This window comes from Triturus cristatus, chromosome 5_1 (assembly GCF_964204655.1).
Source record: "Triturus cristatus chromosome 5_1, aTriCri1.1, whole genome shotgun sequence".
Classification (NCBI taxonomy): domain Eukaryota; kingdom Metazoa; phylum Chordata; class Amphibia; order Caudata; family Salamandridae; genus Triturus; species Triturus cristatus.
In genome coordinates this window covers 565,188,572-565,210,207 of record NC_140587.1, presented here as the reverse complement: position 1 = coordinate 565,210,207, position 21,636 = coordinate 565,188,572, and the positions used below count along the sequence as shown (strand labels likewise).

Genomic DNA, 21,636 nt, shown 5'->3' with positions numbered 1-21,636 from the left:
TTTTGGCCAAAGTAAATTTGCCTAACATGGTGAGTCCATGAATATCCTTAAAAATACAAGTGTACAGGTGTTCAGCTACTACTGTGGGTCAGACTACCCAGAAATGTCGACAAACTTGCTGCCAAATCTAGCTTTTTAGATGTGGATATTTCACAAAACTGAAAATATTTCAAATGTGTAAATCTCATTTGCTTGATTAACAGATTAACACTCAAAAATCCTTATTCTGTGAATCAGGATTTGAATGTTGCCCCTATGTTTGGGTTTGTTGTACACTTAAATTGAGCTTGGATGAGCAAAAACATCAAAAAAAACAGATCACATGTTCAATTTTATGTCTAACAGAGGTGCCTAATAATTAAACACCAAACACAAATAAATGGTACACCTGGGAGGATTGTTCTGTGAAGTATGCCACCTTTTAAAGCAAAATAAGTTAAACCTTGTAATTTATATTAAGAGTTCCCAACTGAAAATACTTTAAACAAAACAGTTGTGAAATTGTTCTTTTATCTTAACCCAAACATGGTAAAATTGTTATTTTTTGTGTTTTTAAAGCAACTACATTTGCACAACAAAAAAGGATTCATTTGCAGATGGTTCGGCAGGAGGATTGCAGTCAACAGAACAACCAAGTTGCCCTATGCCACGTGCTGAATACATTGTTGAATATATTGTTCAAACAAATAGAAGGCCTGAGGAGTTCATTACGTTGTCTCTCCCAGGTCACTAATTCAGTTATTTTTTTCTTTCATTGATTATTTCTAATTTTTGTAGACTGCACCAAAGAACAACGTGACATTTCTTCAAATACTGCATTCATACGAGTCAAATACATGCTACTTCTTTACATAAAATTGGCTTATTTGACTAGCAGGTATTTCTGTGAATAGACAACATGGTACACATTTGTATCAGTGCAGAATTAAACTCATTTAATTGGTAGGAGATTCTTCAGAAACAAAAACGGTAGAACGTTCACCAGACTTACAAAAAAATTGACTGCTATCTTAGGTGAATTTGTCAGTGACAACATTCATGTTTGGAACTAAAAAAAAATAATACAGAAATTCACCAGTTATAGTTAGCAGCGCTAACTATAACTTGCGTCCTGCAATGCACTGCTTATGACCTCACATATGACATCACTCATGACATGTTCTATGATATAATTTATGACTTCTCTGATATAATTTATGACTTCTCGGATGACAAATGACACGCGCCCCCCTCCTCTTAAATAATTAGCCCCAGCAGTGGGTTCCCCAGGGTTTTAGAGGGTTGGGGAGGAGGCCGCGCAGCCCCCTCCCTATTTTGTGAAATTTCAGCCCTCAGCTCACCGAGGCCCTTTGAGGCACGGAGAGCGGGGCTGCAAAACCCCCTCTCCCCATTTTTTCACATTTTAGCCCCAAAGATGGGCTCCCCCAGGCCTTTGGAGGCACTGGGAGTGGGCCATGCAACCCTCCTAATCAAATAAGCTAATTACAGCCCCAGGAGTGGGCTCCCTGGGGCCTGTGCAGGCTCAGAGACGGGGCCACATGTCCCCCCTCCACATAAACACTATGTTGGGCCCCACGGGTGGGCTCCCCAGGGCCTCTGGCGGCTCGAGGAAGAGAGCCATGCGACCCCACTCCCCTCTATAAAACATCCCCGGGAGTAGGCTCCCCTGGAGCATAAACCAAAGAATGTGGCTGACTGCAATTTTGTTATTGTTTTTTATTTTTCGTTTCCGCAAGAGTTTCACAGGATTGTTGCATTTTTTTGTCAGTTTGTTTTTTTCATTTCGGCCCCTGAGGGCTCCCTCTAGGTCCCCCATTGGGCCTAGAGGGTCAGAGTATGCCTACCCTGCCCCCTTAACTATACATATATATTTTTAATTCAGGACAGAGGAGTAAGTCCCTGAGTCCTGTAATGGCTGCCAGCATCATTTTTCTCATGTTGCTGGCAGCCAATTAGAGCGCTTTCTCTTGCAAGAGCTTGACTCCCGTAGGAGTGAGATGGCCCAAGGAAATGAAGCTCCCTGAGTCAATCAGAACACATTTAAATTGGCGACCCCGCAAGAGTCTGCCAAAATATACAATTATTTATTACCCTAAATATCTCAAAAACTAGTGAACAGATTTACACCAAATCACAAAAAAACACATTCTGCAGACCAAGATCTAGCTTCCTGATGAATTTGGTGTAATTCCGTTCAGCAGTTTTTGTATAGCCCATCCTAAAAAAGTCTATGGAAAATGCATGGGGATTTTGAGTTTTGGGGGACCCCTTTTTTCATTGAGCCTGCTTGACGAATCAAACCGAAATCTTCTGCGAAGCTCAGATGGATGAATTTTTTGGGAGTAAAGTGTTGAGAAGATTTGTCAAACAGGGCCAAAGTTATTAGCAAACCAAAAAACGCTTTTCTTTGGAGAAGCAGACCTAACAATAACTACCTAGCGGTCATCATCACTAGAATATATGTATATGTATACATACACACACACACATCCTTTAGTGCATAGTCTGAGAAATTAAAGATGTTTGGACTCAAAACATTTACCATGCAAAGCACTGGTGGCTAAACATACAGGACTGAATGAAGGGGCGCTCGTGTGGCAATTCTCGTTCACAGTGCTTCCCCAAATACAGTCATAAGCTGAAAATAAAGAAATATTTCATGGAGGTGACGAGCGCTCACCTTGTGAGGCCGGTGCTTCTCGTGCACGTGCAGGATGTGGATCCGCAGCCGGTCCCTTTTCTCGAAGGACCTGTTGCAGAGGGTGCACGGGAACTTCCGGTCCCCCTGGTCGACGCAGCGGGTGTACTTGAGGTGCTTGTCCCGGTAGTACTTGTAGGCGAAGACCTTCCCGCACCTCTCGCAGGTGAAGCCCCCTCCGTTCTCTAAAGAAACACAAACACACCGTCAGTCGTGCCCGGGGACAGTGCAACGTGGAGGACGAATGTGAACAGCCTTTGGCGTCAGATAACACACAAAACACCCCGAAAAATGGGTTTCAAAGAAATAACGTATTCTAGGCACAACACACAGCAAAAATACTTTGAAAAAAATCACGTAGCATGCGCCCCAATAGTTCAATGGTGGTCAAACCGTAAATGAGCGAAAGAAAGGGCACATTCTGTGGAAATATGCACCATAGAAAAGAATTAGATTTCAAAATAAATACACGACCGCAAAACAAAACAATGTACGTGGACTGTCGTCCAAATGGGACGAACAGACCTAATAAGCGGCCTCTAAAATGTCAAACCACCCATACTCTGAGCACAACAAGAAAAAACACAGGACACGCCAGGCTTTATGTATACAAGGTGTGTCCTTAGTAAGTCATCTTTTGATAAATTGAGAAAAATACATTTATAATAATGAATTTCATTTGGAACTCGTCTTAACGAATTTTAGCATAGACGTACCATAAACTAGGTAACAGGAATACCTGTTAATTACAACGTTTAAATACGGCAGTTGCACGGTATTCGGGGGCTATATAAAAACACAAGCTTATATAATTGGAGTAGAGAGATTTTTCTTTTTAGTTTTCCGTCCTAGTATATATGTTATAAGAGAAATAGAAATTAAAGGTGTGCATCACGCGCATGACATTTTCAACCAGCAGTAAAATATATATTCATATTCATTACAAATGTATGATAAGACCCACTTAGGCATGTCAAATGTGTTTATTTTGATAAGCAGCTATATTATAAAAAGAAGCATGCGCGTGCCTCTGAAACGATGATTTTGTAGAACGATGTTTTTGAAATTATGTTTTGTATATTGTTTAAAACAGCGGCCTGCGTCCAGAGGAAAGACGTAGGACGCAATTGAATTTGAAGGCGCATGCGTGGTTAATTCATCGGTGCCTTTCTGGGATATTATGGAAACGGCATTTTGACGATCAAGCGTGGGTGATATTTTTTTTGTCAAAAGTTCATCTGGCTCACGGATGTGTATAGTATAAAACATATTTGTGGTAGACGCACAGCAATACGTTTTTATTGCCCAATTTGAGGCTTAAATAAATAATGTTAATTCGAGTTAAAACATCGTGGGGAACAGAGACGCTTAATGCCATGTAACAATCGATACTGAAGCATTTACATTTTCTACAAAAACCTTCGATAATTCTAAATCTGTCCTTCGAAGACAGCTGATTTATTGTACCCTTTGGTTTGCAGTCAAGTAATATAGCAGAGACAAACAAATGTATTATTTCAGACAATCAAGAACTGTTTGATGAGTCAAGAGCGAACTACTAACTAAGATAAATTATTACCTAAAGCCACCCTAGTGGCCGAAATATATGAAAATATATATTTTTTTAAATTGGTTGTGGTTAAAATTACATATCAATTCGTCGATATATAGCTGCAGTCAACGAGCGATTGCATTTAATCATTTAAGTAGCTAAAAGACGATAATTCAACTAAAACCCGTTAAAGTGTAGAAGACGTGTGAATAAAAAATAAAAGCAGACAATTATTTCAGACTATGAATCCTTGTCTTTGCTTTCGCACTTATATCGAATGGCTGCAGCTTTTTCAGCCGCGAGCTTTTATTGATCGCATCCGGCTTTTGGGTTGCTCCTACACTTTCCACCAGGTATCTTTTAAGTTAAGCGCTGTGCAGAACTGTTCCTTCTTTTAAGGTCTACAAAGGATTACAATCACCGTCATCATTTAGGCTTGGGCCTAAAACATCTGCAGGGACATTAAGAAGAAATAGCAGGTTATCAGGGTTGGCGCCTTGTGTCTCTCGCAGTCGCAGGTCGGCGACATCCTGGGCTATCCACAACACACGCGAAGGGCGGGGCTATAAACACGCGTGGGCATCCTCAACACCGACCGGGCCACTACCACCCGCATACCTCTGGGCAGACCTCACCCCAATGTTGGCATTCCACCCGTATCCCTAACATATCGCTAGGGCTGTGCCCCCGCCCACCATTCCTGACATGGACCCTGCGAGGACCCGTACCGCTATCCATAGCACACAAGAGGCGACGGCGTATACAGAGAGACCTCTGCCCCTACTTCACACACGGGCGGATCCCACTGCGCGAGCCTAACTCACGAAGTGAACAGCGAGTAGAACTCACAACCAATGACCGCGGCTTTGCACAAGGCACTGCGGTGCCACCCCGTGCCCCCTGTGAAATCACCCGAACGATGCTGCGCGACTCAAACATGCCCAGGTGGGGCTCCATTGCCCCCCCCCCCCCCCCCCGTCCCGTCCCCATCTTTAACACACATCAGGCGACACCCCCTATCCGCATCATCACCAGCACGGGCAATGCCCCTTCAGTCGTTTACACACCGGACATGGACCCTAACACACCCCGGGCCGCGCCCCCTTCCCCAACACCCCCCGGGCAGCGCCCCCTTCCCCAACACCCCCGGGCAGCGCCTCACCTTCCGCCTGCTCCCGCGGGCCGCGGCCCTCCGCCATGCCCTTCAGGCTGACGGGGATGCCCATGAACTGCAGGTAGCAGTCCCCGTACCAGACGAGCAGCTCCTGCCGGGCGCGGACCTCCTTGCAGCTCTCGTAGAAGATGCGCCCGTCGCTCTGCACCGCCGTCAGGTTCTGCTCCTCGGGGAAGCGGGCGCACTTCACCAGCGCCATCCAGTTCCCCGCCGCCCCCCGGCCGTCCACGAAGTGCCGCAGCCCTCCGTCCTCGAAGATCTGTGAGGGGAGGAAGGGGTAGGAAGTGAGCGCACACCTCCGCGTATACAGACATGCAGGTGCACCGAGCAGGAAGAACCCCAGCAGTAAACTCACCCTAAAGCCACCTCTAGAGGACAGAGACAGCGGCGGGTTCAACAAACGAATGTCACATGCAGCAGGTAAAGGGCCTGGCAAACTCCCACAAACACAAGTACTTGGAAAATCCATGCATCCATTCCAGGCGCTGTGAAAAATCACTTTGCAGGCAAAGAAAGTGTATTTAGCATGCAGAATCACGTGACCACGAGCAAGAAAAACACATAACCCCACCTCCAAATCTTACAGAATTCTCGAAACAAATAAATATAGAGTGGGAGCCTCAATAAGTTCAAGCCCTGTGAAAATCATTCGGACACCAACTACTCACAAGTAGCATCCACACATACAAACAGACCATGGTCCATCCAAGAAAGGACTGTGAAAAACAGACCTACAGAGAATAATCTACCTTTAAAGGAATATAAGGGTGCAGTCTGGTTACAGATAGATTGTACACAAAATATCAAACTAAATTCAACAACTTGGCATCCAGTCAATTTTAGGCTTGGTGAAAATTCCAATTTATAATGGTTTATGCGAGCTCCATGAACTGAATATGGATTTTTTGACATCCACTAAATTGCTCTTAAGTAAACTCCAGTTGCACCCCATTTGCTTTTTTCCCCATTTATCCTAACGCATTTGTATTGCCTACAGACAAAAAAAAACATTCTCTGGGTCACTGGAATTATGTGGCAGGGGAGCACTAAATTATGGAGCAGGAAAAGCCAAAATACGCAGCATAAATAATCAAATTTTATGTCCTTATTATTTTGGGATTTTTACACAAATTAAAACTTTCTGAGCAAAGGTTTTACATAATTAGTACTCTTTTGACACCTATTTAGAAACATAAGCGACCAAAAGGTGACCAGTCAAACTTTGCGAAGGGCCTTCCACTGTGCAGCCGCACATTTTTGTGTTTCTAGTAACATTTGATCAGTTTGAGCTAGAAATATTATTTTATGAAGCTTGCAGATTACGCAGCAGAGGATGGATTATGTGGCAAGTGCTGCAAATCCATGATTATGCAGAAAACGCAACAGCGTGGAGCTGTTGAGGGCAAGGAGAAACTGCAGTACAGACACCTCGTACGAAGAAGAACAAAAATGTATGATTACGAGATTTAAAGAGAGGGGATATCCAATGTGGGTCCTAAACAGAGCAGTCAGGAGAGTATGAAATGTACAGAGGGAAGAGACCCTCAAAGAAAAAGAAAGCAGCAATGCCCCTAGCGAGGAACAAGACATCACAAGGGTCATCCTAACCTACAACTCAGAATCCACTACTATTCAAAAGATACTAGCAAAAAACTGGAACATCCTAGAAAGCGACCCTATAATAGGCAGAGAATTTCCAAAACACCTAATGACTACATACAAAAGAGGGAGGAATCAAAGAGACTTACTGATGAGAGGCGACATAACCAAAAAAACTAGGAACTCCGCACCACACCTTATAAGGTTTCTACCCGTGCGGACATTGCAAGGCCTGTAATAATAGTCACTTGAGAAAGAAATATCTGAACCCCAATGGTGAGAGAAATATTAAACAATTCCTCACCTGTAGCTCTAACTATGTAATCTACGCTTTGGAATGCCCGTGTAACATGCAATATATAGGCAGCACTACCTTCGCAGCCAAGAAAAGAGTATTGGAACATCTTCAAGCTATAAACAATAAAGACAAACATTACCCTGTGGCTAGATATCTTGAGGAATTCCATCTCTCAAATAGTTCACTTCTGAAATATTACATACAGGAACAAGTGAAACCAGACCACAGAGGGGGAAATAGAACATTGACACTCAGACAGCGTGAATCCTGGTACATACTGGACTTACAAACCAAGACACCTATGGGTCACAACCAGGATGAGGTACTGGGGATCCATTTACATGAACACTAAGTCCAATACAGGGGTTCCCAATGCTAGCTGCTGGATTGTTTCTGATTTGTCCTTAGTTTTGCTAGAGGTAAAAGGATAGTGAACCCTACGACTAGCTCTCTACTTTTACCCTCATCTTAGACTTAGATATATGTGCAGAACTGTACTTAAACCTACCTGTATCAAGATTTTGGATTTTAATCCGTATTTGATTTGTTCTTTGGTTTTGTATAGGAGGAAAGGAAAGGGCATTATCCAGGAGTGTAAGAGGATCTTGGTACCCTACCCTTTTCTTCGTGACACATCACACTCAAGAGGAAGACACAGCATAAAATAAGACTGTTGTTCTATGTATTTATTTAGTATTGTATTTGATCACTTTTCATGTTCTGTCCTTTCACTTAATCAGTAGATTTACACATGTGCACCACAATCGAAAACAAGGGAATCACCAGTGGGGATTGCGGTAGGAGGCAGCACAGCTAGATACACAGGAGCAGATGTGAAACTATCGCTCACAAAGTTGAAAAATAATAACACTATCACCACTTTGGCGCTTGAATTGGGAGACTGCCCTTCCCCTACATAACCTTGCTTTGTAGCAACTAGAGCATTAATAGTGAAATACCATTCAATCCTGGCACTTGAACTGTTTACATAACATAGGCTGAGCCCAGTATCTCCCGCTTCTCACGGAGATATAGCAACTGACCATACTCTAGAACAACCGTATTGGGATAATGTAGATGTTGGAGCAAATAGGGCACTTGGTCTAGCACATCAGTAGCCACTAGAGCGCAATCAAAGAGTAAAAGTTTCTTCAGAGTATATCGGCACTTTAACATGGGAGACGTTCTGATGAAGCCACTGTGCGCAATCAAAGAGTAAAACTTTATTGAGAGTATATTTGCACATTAACATGCGAGACGTTCCGATGTAGTCACTTTAATTTACGTGTAACATCGGGACCATGACACTGGGTAATCAGACAACGAATAGGATCAAAACCTATGAAGCTACCTAGACAGGAAATTATATTCTATACGGGGCCAGGAAATACATACTAAAATTCAAATGCATGATATTGAAGAATAGGGAGGAATGAGGTTAATTCCCTCCCTTAGATTCGAAACACAATAGGGGTTGAGGCCTGATGCAAAACATTGCCTAAATACATATGCAATTAATATGTTTAAACTGTTACAACGTTTGTGACCACTCCAAAATGGATGCCATTATGACTTTTGTTTTCACTTCGAGATTGTACACTTGATGTCCTATGTTTGTTTTCATGATTGTGTATTCAAAACTGACACTGTCTCTACATGAAACGCGTTACTGGTGAATAAACCTCCGGTAGTGTACCGATCCTGAGAGTGCGATTACTTTATTTATTGAACTTCATTAATCGTCCAGTGGGCTTTGATGGCACTTCGCACCACCTATCGAAGGGTTGAGGAGGCAAGAAGATTCAATTCGAGAAATCGAGCCGTTGAATATATATTTATAAAATATATATATAAATTATATATGTTGGGGTTATACTTACCTGATACATTTTTACTACGCATATGCCTTTACCATACATTCTTAAACAATGCAAGTTTCATTGTAAAGGCATGCGTGGTAAAGGCATATGTGTGTTAAAGACATGCTTGGTAGTGTTGCGGTCGTTATAACGACTACATTGGAAAGCCATGCATGGTAATGGCTTGCGTGGTTCCGTCATACATCTGGTGGCAGGGCTGACAATTAGTGTACTATTGTTATATGGAAGAATGAAGATTAACATATTATTTAATATTCCTAACAAATTGGTCTTCTTGAATTCATGGATGTACTGAATGGGAATCACTTTGTTGACATCAGCTCAAGAATAAATTAAATTGGAGTGTAGGACTTTGCATGCAGTGAATGTTGACATTATACATATTTAGGTGCTTCCCCTGCATTTAAATCTTGGAATGTGTGTTGTGTAGGAGAATCTCTGGCAGTTGGATGTAGGGGAGAAGCACCTAAAGTGGTTGACTGAGGACTTGTGCGGTGAAACAGGACCACGACTGCCAATTTTGTTGGTTAAAAAGTCGGTAGCAATATCTTGATTTGTGAGAGCAATGCAAGTACAGCAAGCAGAATATATTAAGGGTGACTGGTGGCCTCAACTGAAGCACTGGTATGCATCGAAGAAAAGACAGCATGCATTGGATAAAAACAAAAAGGAACAATGTGTTGCTGGTGACTAGCATATCACTTCTTCTTTTAAAAATAAAATATATTTTGAAAAGCTCTGTTTTCATTAAAATGTTGCAATGCCTATGTTTGTGAACTGAATAAAAGATTTCAGAATGTGTGTGCTGGTTTGATGCATGCTTCTTTCTGTAGTGTATGTACTGTTTGTGGGTCGGGTCATTGCAGTGGTTTAGGCAGGGGTCCCCAGTTTCAGCAGTGAATCAATGATGGCCCACAGAATTCAAGCGTTTCGCAACTCTTGGTCTATGCAAACATGCGATATCTCAAAGAGATGTTCATTCTCAATGGCCTGTGGTTACGTTAAGAGCTCCACTGCATCGAGATGCTCGTTTTCTTACCTCCCACATTAAGGAATTGTCATCGTATGTTTTAATCTCACTGGTGTTCACCACCTTCCCCTGAAATGGTCCAAATTTCACTCCTTTGGGGATGGCACTGGTAGAAAAAACACCTGTCTGTGGAACACCACCATAGACCGTTTGCTGGATGCACAACCCTGCAGAATGAAAAAAGAAATGCACCTTAGACTACCTGACAAATACACCATATGACCGGCAGGTGTACAACCTGCTTTAATGGTGGAGGAAGCGACAATGCATACCTTCTGGTAACTGCAGGGACTCCCGGTCCAGTAAATGAGCGACAGAATCGGGCACTGTAAAAGACAGCAATATATTCAGTGTGTGCTCTCTACCACGATTAACAGTTCGTAAGCATACACATTAAGTACACCTTTTAAATTCACACAAAGCCTTGTAATGCAGAGTTCCACAATTTGCAGGTATGCATTGATAGTACTCAGTGGGTAGATGTAAATTATGCCTGCATGGACTGTTTTCTGGGTCGGTCATCTGTGCCGGAGCAGTAAACCGGTCTTGTGCCACGTGCGTAACGTCAGGCAAACCCATCTACAGAAGAGTCTCTACCGAGGAGTTTTAGCACAGGCTAGATTTCTGACTGTGACAAAATGGCGGCCATCACTCATTTGTCAACAAAAGAACTGAGCATGGTGTCTTCTCCTCCTTATTCACAGGCAGGGGACTGCACCAATGCCGGTGGTGGTTGTAGGAAGCCCAAAGCCCAAGCTACAGGCCCCTACCCCCCTCAACAGACAAAACAAAAATTGACCAGAGACAATCACATTTTACGTTTGAGAAAACACATTATCAGGTTGTATTTATTACGTATCAGACATGCATTAAAAACAGTTTTGATTACCCCAACAGATTGAACATATTATTTACATTTAAGATGGAAAGAGTTGGAGAACTATACTTTGAAACCACATACCCAACATTGTTGGAGTCCTGTTTTGGCTACCCCGTTGGCCTTTAGAGCGCCCGCTAATTGACTTGGGAGGTCAGAGTGCAAGATGCTGAGCCCCCTAGATATAATCTTCACAAGGAAAACTCCCCTGCACCCTCACAAGGAGGGAAAAATAATCAAACATACTTGGAGGAATGCATCCGGTCTGTACTGACTAGAGAGATTGCACACTGTTTGCTTTTACCCAGGTACATACAGATTAGAGAAAGTGTTACTTTACACCCTCTAGGGTGTGTAGCCTGGGAGACAAAGCTGGCGCACCTGTTACATGGGCACACATTTATGTACATACCAGGGTAGTAAACACTAGCATTTCTTCTTACCCAGTGTGGGTCAATCATAAGTCAGTGCTCGTCCCTTCTGCTCTGACACAGAAGGCTACAAATGGGAGCGGATGTCATTATTCATTACCTTGCATGCTAGGTGGCACCTGGAGCCCAGAGATGGCATGGTTGGCAGAAAGGCTGCTGTCGCTGCTGGGCACGTACCCATACAGCACGGTCTGCAGGTCCTCCTCTGTGAAGTGGTACCTCCGGGCAGGTGGCCCCTCAGGACCGGGGAGGGTCAGGGTGGATTTGCACTTTCTGGGGGAGCTGAAGGGCTTGATCTGTGGCGGGTTGCTGGAGTGGGGCTCCAGAGAGAAGGGATGCTGGTCTTCAGGGCTGGAGAAGGTGGCAGGAGCCTGTGCCTTGCTGTAGAGATGGAAGTTCCCCCCTGGGAAGAGGCCGTAGAGCGGCTCAGTCTGGGTCTGGTTCATGAAGGGGGAGATGGCGTTTAGGTTAAATGCCCCGATGGGTGGAGACCTGGTGACCAACCTTCCAAGAGATTTCAAGGGGTGAAATATGTCCAGGGAGCCCCCAAAGGCCTCCAAGTATTGTCCATGGGTGAAGAGGGGTGGAAAGCAGCTAGAGAGTCTTGAAGGACTTGCAGTCAAGGAATCCAAAGGGAAGACCTTGTCTTTAGAGAGGGGATCTCCTGCCACCGACACAGCCATCTGCAGCCAGGAACCGAAGACTGGAGGAGAGCAAACTCAAGCACAAGTTGGCCCGGCAGCTTCGCCCCTAGCAATGTCCACTTCAGACTGGAACCTGGGAGAGCAACGCAAAGGAGCTTTGTTAGAAAATACATTGCCAATGCATGTAAAATGTGCAAAGTGAACAGACAGGTCAGTTATGTATACTGTTTAAATCTCTTGCCAAACCCATTACAAACCATTCCCAGTCTGGAAAATTAAGTCTCTTGCATGCTGGGTAGCAGGTGTCATCCAGCATGCAAGGAATCGAAGTCAACTGAGATAAATTAACATAAAGGGAAAGATTTGCATAATGGTTTTCCATGAATAATTGTGTCTCTCTCTTGGAAAGTCAGGAGAAAAATCAGAAGTAAGTCTGGAATAAAACACAACTACTCGTTCTAAAAGCCTTGTAAATCTGTAAAAGGGAAATCTACTGGGGGCACAAAATGTGAATTCCCATTTTAGTCCTAAAGAAAATTTTGCTTGCAGCTGCAGCAAAAAACGCTTAACATATTCACACCAAACGTGCCATGTAAGTAGAGCTTTACTCACAGTGTTCCCTTCATGGTTTGGTGTAAAACTGTTCAGCAGTTTTTGAGATATTAGCACATAAGAAAGGTGAGGGGTGGGCTTGAAGGAGTTAACACTTTTGAATATCTTTTCATTTGAAAAGTCATTTTTTGATTTGCTTAGAATTTTTGCACATTTGATGAATATGCGTTAAATTTGGCAGAAAACTTTTTATGTTGAGGTCACTCTTGGTATTTTCAAATTTTTTGCAGATCCATTAATAGGGGGCAGTTTGGACGGGTGGGGAAAAACTATTGGCTAATAACTTCAGCACTGTGTGATGAAACAATATTTGGCAGAGGCTTGAAAGGGTTAATTTTCTATTGGAATGTAACATTTAGTACATCAAACTGGAGCGGGGAGGGCGGAAATAAATCTTCTTTTGCTGACACCTTTGTCACGGTCTCTTGAACCTCCATTAAATGTAGAAGGCCGTTATCAAGTTGCAACTGGGGCTGGCTTTTAAGATTTTGGTCAGATCCGATATGGGAAGCGGAGGAGTGGAGTCGAGTCAAAACACTTGATTTACTAATCACTGGCACTTTTCGATGGAACTGCACAAAATCTGGCAGCGACATACCACTTTTAGCCGATTCTTAGGGTATTTTAAAATGCAGACAGACACATCAAGAGGGGGCCTAGTTAAATCGTGGTGGGATATTAATAACACTGACACTGTGTGATGAATCTGCACAATATTGTTCAGAAGACTGAAAGGATGCTTTTCTATTGGTGCATCTGGGTTTGTGCCAATCTATCAGGGGGAGGGGCAACATTATATGGGTCATAAAATGTCTCCGTGCTTATGACTTTAGTGTTATTTCATGAATATGCATTAACTGTGGCAGGCACTTGGAAAGTTACATCCTGGTGTATGTGTGGACAGATGTGCGTCAACCAAATGGAGGTGAGTTAAAGTGATAGGTCCAAAATCTGTCTGATTTACTAACTTTGGCACCATGGATGGGTTTGCACGAAATGTGTCTGAAAGACTGTGCCTTGTGCATAGTCCTGATTCCACCCCATGTCTCTTTCTTCCGGCACCTTACACTTCCGGCCTCTAGCTCATCCTTTGAGGGGCTCTGTCTCCATCATAATGCTCTTCCTGTGTCTTCGCTTTCCCCTGGTTCTCTTCCACCTCCCATTGCTGCGTTTCTTTCTCTTGCTTCCAGGCAAAGTTTGACGATGCAAAATAAGTCTCGGTTCCAAAAAACCATTCCCGGTGCCCACCACCTGCAACCACCGGCAGAAATTAAGCACCAGAAAGCAGGTTCTTTATAACACTACAAAACCGCAAAACTGCGCAGCAGGTACAGTTAAAAGTTGGAGCGGCTGTTTCAAAGCTTTGGGTGCGGCTGACTCCGTTCCAACCCTTGTGTTTTTTTATGTTATAGTGCTTGGTGCGGGCAGCATGGAAAGCCCTGGCGAGGGGGCGGAGCTCTCTGACCAACGTGTTCCCAAAACATACACGCACTCAGGGATACCTCCCCCACCTACTCGATATGTTTCCTATCGAATAGACGATGCATCTTAAGGAAAATAAAAAGGTGTCTTTTTGTATTTATCCCACGTACAAAAGCGTGTTCTTAGGGTAGGCAAATTAACAGACCGTCTCAAAAAATGATGAATACTACAAGCAACGCGCCGCAAACACGTTACAAAACGAACTTCTGATATTTACAAAACCGCAGTTATGAACTCTAATGTTTTACAGGCGTCCGGGCGTCCCTGAATAAGCTTTCACTTTACGCACGCCACCGTCCCAATATTTGGAAAGCTCATCATATTCGGCACCAATGCGGGTTTTATATGTGTTACGACTTATCTGTGGTGCCTTTTTTCTAGTGTTTGTTAAACAGTTTATTTCACGAAGGTGCGAAAACGGCGCGGCGGGCGTTTTTTGGGGTAAAAAACCACTGACATTTTTAAAAGTCACTCATGCATGGCCAATTAGCAAAAAAAAAAAGGGGGGGGGGCAGGCCTGTGTGAAGAACGGGTATGTGTAAGCGGTGGAGACTCATGAGGTCCGGTTCGGGCGTTCGGGAACGTGCCCTGAACACGCCCCTTCGTTCCGGTCGGAACTCGGGACCCCCGATCTCCAGAGTCGAATCAAGCTTACATATAACGAGGTTAGTAGTCTCCGGCTCGTTATATATCCTCAACCTGCTTGCCAATGTAGGGTGGGACAAAACCGGGCGGACTCCTGTCGTTCATTAGAAAAAAACTAAAAGAATCTAAGGGAGCAGACCCAAGCCGCTCGGACTTCACCTACAGGCACATCGGAGATAAAATGAACGACCCCGCTGTGCCCACGGGGGTGGAAGGGGGGCATTTTCTGCTTTTAGTTAGAGAAGCAACAAACATTCTGGGGCCGCACGTATTCGAAATTATTCGGAAGGATTGATAACTTCTACTTAGCCCCTCTACCCCCAAAAGGCAGCTCACCTAAGCGTAGAAAAAACAAACTGATGAGAACTGACAAAATGGCAAGAACTCTATTATGAAGACGATGAAAACCGTGTTGGACAAGACAAATAAATATATACACTCCAGCAAACCTTTCTTCGGCCGTGTACGCTATGCCTAGCGAGGGGAACCACACCAACCGGTGGGTGAGGAGCGAAGATCAATTTAAGAGGAACGGAAACGTGAGATTCGTTGTCCTTTGAGTGGAAATACCGAGCCATGTGACCCGAGCCCACTTCCCCGGACGGCGACGGAGCGTGTAGTGCATTTTGTTTGCATCTACATCGAAAATATTATAAAATACCAGCTCCCCCAAATAAAAAAGACCCACAAAAATGCATTAAAACCCCTGTGTTTTTATACATTATTGGCCACCTTACACAAACAGGAAGGTGTTTTGGTACCGGGGACTAATTGCTTCAGGGCAAGTGACTACTTTATTTCAGATAGAGCTTGTTTGCGAGGGAATTTCAGACACAATTTCTCATGAAAATGACCTAGTCGCAGGTCAGATAAAAACACCACTGAGTTCCTGCACTTGGCTCACCCTGCTTTAAAATATGGAAAAGGACATATATCTATTTATACCTGATGTAATATTACAGAGACAAATTCTAACATTGTACACGCTCTCGTATGGGTAGCAGCGAGTATAGGTGTCTGGCAGTCACACTTCTGAGATGCCTGTGCTTCAAGGGTTCCATGTCGAGAAGAGTGTGGATTTTTTGTGCGCAATTTCATTTCAATAAGTGTTCCGATTAGGTGCGCCACTCCCGTCGGTTCAACTGTCGCGCATCAATAACACAACACACACAATACCCGGATTTTAAAAGAAAAGTCCACACTGTATTTATTACCCCGTGCACGAGTACCCCCGTCCGGGGAAGGATTTGGAAATACAGGTCCATACGGATGCCAAGATTTTAAGTGAATGGCTCCATAAGAAAGCAGAAAATAACAGTTCCATTCCCTGAGTATGCAACTCACAGAGCGTGGAGGGGGATGCGTCAACAGTGACTCCAGCCCGGGTTGCATCTTAAAATTCTGAGAATTGTAGTCTTTGTTAGCCCAGTATAAAGCCGCCACTACAAGTCCCAGAATTCTAAGGAAAAGCATGGACTGGACTATCTAGCGAGGCGTGGATTCTTGACAGCGATGGTGTCGGCGTCTTGTAAACTTGGGGTGACTTGCCTCTGAATCATTCCTCGTGCCTGCATGAGGTGGCTCGTCACAATATCTGCAGGGACCGGGTACTGAAGGAAGGAGGCGTGTAAAGAACAGAGTACGGACAGGAAGGGGAAGGATTCAGGCATCTGGTCGTGTTATGTTGACAGTTGCAGAACCAGCCCCAGGTCACCCCCATGTGACTACCACCTGTGACCATCAACGGACTACCCGTGCCCGGCTTCAGTGGGGCAGACCGCGTCCTGCGGGAGGGTAAACTCCGGGAGAGAGTAGGTGACGCCCTAGAGCACGGAGCGGGAGTAGAGTCCTTCCAAGCCCACCTCTGTGCGTTCCGCAGGTGAGACGGGGCGTCGCCATTAATGGTGCTTTTGCACCGGGACCCATGCTTGAAGTGGAAAAATAGACGTACAGGTACTCTGAACCAGAGTACCTGCTTGTTTCTGAGATGTGCCCGTACTCTCCAATCAAAATGAAAAAGGGCCGGTGCTCAGTACCGGGACCCATTTAACTACTCACACACCCACCCCTAATGCTGTATTTAATTGACTGGGGGAGTTTACTTGAACCTGGAACACTGGCATCCTCGCTACACTAAGTGTGACGGCACTAAAGGCCAAGCGCCGGGCAGAGGGGTGAGGCTGCCGCCCAGGGACGAGCTCGGGCCGGCAGCGCCCACCTCACAAGCCCCGCGCCGGCCCTGGCTCCTACGGCGCTCGCGCAGTCGCAGACACGGGCCGGGCCACGAGCCATCGCCTCACCCAAACCCACGTCTCGTTGTGACGTATCACCTTTCGCACCTGAACCCCATGACGGCGGGTAGACCAAACTCCACAGCGCGAGCCTGAACTCGGTGAAATGCTCACACCGGAAGTGTTAGATCGCAGGGCGCGTGTGCATGCCGGAATATGTGTGTACATGTTTGTATGCGGTAGATGCTGTGGGCAGCAGATGTTTCTGGGTCTGTTCATGCGTGGCACCCGTTGCAGCAGGTTGGGGAGATGCGGATGTGCCCTGCCCAGGGTCGGACTGGCCTATTGGGCATCATTAATAACAAACTCCATGATCAGGAAGTTTGAGTTTGAAAAGTCCAGCAATTAAAGGTATGGGTGGGCCTGGGACCCAAATGAACATATCTGGGGTTTGTTACTAATGTATTCATGTATCCAATGGGCGGGGGCTCAGTGTACATATTGTAATGTATGTTTGCCTTTCTTATGGCTCACTGTACTGCGCTTGCACGGCGCCGTCACTTGGAGCACCTGCATTTGATTCCAGTTTATTATCTTATCAAACTTCCAATCCCCATTCATGTTGGTATTTGTGTTTCACTTATGTTGACCCATCGTCCTAAAAACTCTTCGAATGATCCCCAGGCGGACACGTGTATATACATACTTTACTTCCCCATGTCTGGTTACTATGGGGAAATCAGGCTGTGTCAGGTGGGCTGTGCTGACAGATCAACTGTGGGCTGCTTTTTTTTTTTTTGGGCCTGTTGTATGGCCGGTGGAGCGGTTTTTACTGTACATTTCCCAGATATTACCTCAAGCAAACCACAAAAGCAGGCACTCTCCCATACCTTGCAAAATATCCATACAGAGTTCTAAACCAATTCAAACTGCCCTTATCTGTAAATGTAGGGTATTTTTTTTTTAGGTATCGGGTTTGCTAATGGGGGACTCTTTAATTTCGGGGCTTGGGCCTATTTTTTTGTCCAAGTCCGCCCCTGCCAGACACACTCGGGTCTCCCCCGTAGCCCAGGGAGCGGAGGAGGCAGTGACAGGCCCTAGCTGTGCAGCAATGTCCAGGATCAATGATGACCAATAACCGAGACAAAGCAGGGGTCGTGACACCTCTCTGCACGAACACGGGGTCAAAGGCAGAGGTCAGAGTTGATGAACACATCATTCCACAGATTCAGGAAACATTGAGTGCGAGGCGACACCTTTTCACTCGGAGCACACAGAGAAACATGCCATGAACCGGGATTCCAGAGGGGAAGAAGCGCAAGCGAGTGTTTATGGCATTCAGATACAAACCCCAACACAGGTGCCCCCAGAAAACACACGACCCGTGCAACAAACCAGACCCACTGCATCTAATTCAACACGTGTGCTAATGGTGAGATCTAGCGCCTTAAAGCACCTGCTGCTGGCCAAGGTTACTGCTCAGATTAATAGGCATGCATTCTTCCTTGTATCGTGATTTTCTTACCTGCTTATCTCAGCACATTGGAGAAGTTGAGAGAAACTTGCATGTCTGCGTGTTCCGTCGCCAGTACACCTGTGACTTGGTCTCCGCTCTCTGGGTGGTCGCCGGTGTGGAGTGTGCCTTGGTGTGGTGGGCTCGTGCTGCCTGGAGCGTTGGTCTTCCCTCACTCCGAGCAGCCTCCGGATCCGTTCTGCCGGCGCTATCCTTCGTGCACGGTCACCCCCAATCTGCCTCCGTGTGTGGGTGCGGGTCTCCCTCAGATGAGAGCTGGTCGTCTCTCAGTGGGGTTAATGCCTGCTGCAGTCTCCCTCAGCTGAGGCCTGTCTCTCAGGAGTGAGGGTCCCGCCTGTCTCTCGGTGGGTGAGGGTACCGTATGCTGCAAGTCTCCCTGAGAGGAGGGCTGTCCGTGTCTCGGCAGGTGAGGATACCCGCCTGTCTCTCGGTGGGTGCGATAGCTACTGCCGTCTCTCATGGACAAGGGTCCCTCGGTGGGTGGTGGTACCGGACGCTGCACTCTTTCGGCAGGTGAGGGTCTCTGCCTGCCTCTCGGTGGGTACCGGATGCTGCGTGGATGCTCAGAGGGGGGCTGCCCGTCTCTTAGCCGGAGAGGGACCCTGCCTCTGCTGCTTGAGCTTAGGACACGGAGAGACAGATGGTTCATCTGAGAGTGAGGGAAGGTGGGACGGGCAGTCAGTCCAAGGCTCGCCCTCTCCCCTCCTGCGCCCTCCTCCCGGCCAGCCATTGGCCGGAGACCAGCTCATCCCTGTGCCCCAGGGAGCCCGTGTCAGACCTCCCTGCCCCGGTACCTGCTGGAGACAGCACAGCTGGACGCGAGCACCCGCCCAGCCCCCTGCAGGGCTTTGCACACTCACTTTCACTAAACACAAACCCACAGCAGCACACACTAATAGAAACGAAAACAGCCGCTGTGCACCCCCACAGGCGCTGAACCTCACTGTGTGCCTGAGGCCTGGGGTTCTACTTCAAGGGGTCCTAAGACAGCGAGCTCTCTTGTTACCAACCAGCAGGCACACAGTGCTGAACTCGCAACAAACTACAGCGCACTGAGGCCGCCTCTCACCGCTGGGTGTGCTCTGCAGGTCCGAATCTTAACCGCTCCTTTCATCCGTGCCAATTAATGCGTGTCGGGTTTGAATGGAGAATCGCGGTGTAGGGGAAACTGGCAACTTGACTAAAATAGTAAATTTATGAAAAGCAGACTTTGGGACTTCGTTCGTTGGCAATATTTCACCAAACTATAACGCAAAAAGGTCTGGAGCGCCCCAAGCTACAGAAACATAGCGCTTCCAGCAGGGGCTCCCTCGAGGCACCGCCGGATGAGCAATAATGGTAATTTAAGGTGGAACGTGAGATGGACAGGACCGGGTGAAGTTGGTTTCTTTGCTACAGGCGCACTCACCCAGCAGCATCCACAGTCTGCATTTGGCCCGGGCTTGACCAGTGTCCCCGCCGCAGCTGGGCTCCCTCTCCCACGGGCCGGGCTCCCTCTGAGGCGCTCCTGCCCCGTCCGGCAGCGCTAGGAGCTGTGATTTAATAGTAGCAAGAGCGCGCAGGGCTCTCAAGGAAGCGAGGAAACGTCCCGCCGCCCACTGAGTGATAAAACGCAGAGGCCCCGGTGTCGCTGCACCTGCCGCACCAATGAACGCTGCGCCCATTTAGGAGAGCGCTGATTCTGAGAGCCGAATACTGAAGGTTTCGCAGCCGGATTTCGGCGTGTTATGTGCCGGCAGTGATCTTTATTTTGAAAACAGCTCTGTCTGGGATCAAAGAGCAATTTATATTTATTTTAACAACGAAATATTAACCTTTACCCTGCTCAATCCGGATGCCGCGTAATTATTTCGATATTTTAAATACATTTGAAATGTCTTGGTAGCCAAAGGTCAGTTTGTGCGGGTTCTTGTTGAAATTCGTACCCGAAATATGAAATGGTCTCACTAATTGTTGTGATGCAGATGTAACCCGCCGGAAAGTGTGCACCCGCGACACGACGGAGCAGCCGTGGAGATTATCGAGGTGAATAATAGCATTGACTACCTTGATAAAATAATGAGTATTTGACTACGCGAGTATTTAAAATAGCCTTATTATCTAGAATACATCTTTTGAGACTGACGCAAAGAGATTCTGGTGCTATGGAAGGAAAAAAATGCACACATTCAACACACCCTCCTCCTAATTGTATTAACCAACAACTAGTCATTTTATCCCGGCCGGACGGAGACAAACACTGGAAACTCGTTTTGTTAACGTCCATCCGACCGCGCAGAGACATAGATTGTGTAAAACGTGCAGGGTTGTAAAAGTAAATCTTGCACGCGCCCGCTTGTTGTAATAAAAGGGGGGGGGGGGGGTCATTTATTCCCCTTATCCCAATTAAGTTATAAAACCTGCCTTCAGCTCCAGGAGCAGCCCGTGTCCGGACCACCAGGCGCCCGGAAACGCAGCTTTCATCAGGGAGCCCCGCGTAACATTCTAGTCCCCGTCATGTTTACTACATACATGTCCAACTAGGAGACTGTAGCTTACACGGAGACGTTCCATGTATGTGAGTCTTGTAAAGTCCGGGGCCCTTTAGAAACAGCTGCTGTTTGAGAACACTGGTCGTGGTGTGAAAATGCATGCGCGTGTGAGCAGTGGAACTGCATCTATTCTCTCTGCTTGGGGATTGCATTTAGGTACTGCAGACAGAATCCGTCCTCGCAGTCCATTAAGGAGAATGTTTTACGCTATCAGAGAGAAGACGTCACTTCTAAGCCCTGGCTGCAGGGGTTCATTGCTGCAGGGTGGTCAGGCAGTCCGTATACAATCTGCACACTGTTCTCCATAACGGAGACAAAACTCAGAATGCGTGCCATTTACTATTAGTTTTGGAGTAGTGCTCGGGTGGGGTTACAGCATGTTAGCAGGCATTAGTCCATTTGAGCTACAAACACAAGT

General features: G+C 46.0%; 1 protein-coding gene across 9 annotated transcripts in view; it reads right to left on the bottom strand.

Moving 5' to 3' along the window:
* The window catches only part of PRDM14 (PR/SET domain 14), a 28,181-nt gene extending 7,991 nt beyond the window's left edge, over nt 1-20,190 (bottom strand). The window contains exons 1-6 of one of the 9 annotated variants that reach the window (XM_085605476.1): nt 20,096-20,190; nt 11,640-12,316; nt 10,504-10,557; nt 10,241-10,398; nt 5,413-5,683; nt 2,681-2,883 (exon numbers count right to left, since the gene is read on the bottom strand). In XM_085605476.1, coding sequence (XP_085461602.1) covers nt 2,681-2,883; nt 5,413-5,683; nt 10,241-10,398; nt 10,504-10,557; nt 11,640-12,222 — 1,269 coding nt within the window. In that variant the 5' untranslated portion in view covers nt 12,223-12,316; nt 20,096-20,190. The other 8 variants (XM_085605469.1, XM_085605475.1, XM_085605474.1 and 5 more) reach the window with 8 other exon arrangements.
* Between the last annotated feature and the right edge of the window lie 1,446 nt (nt 20,191-21,636).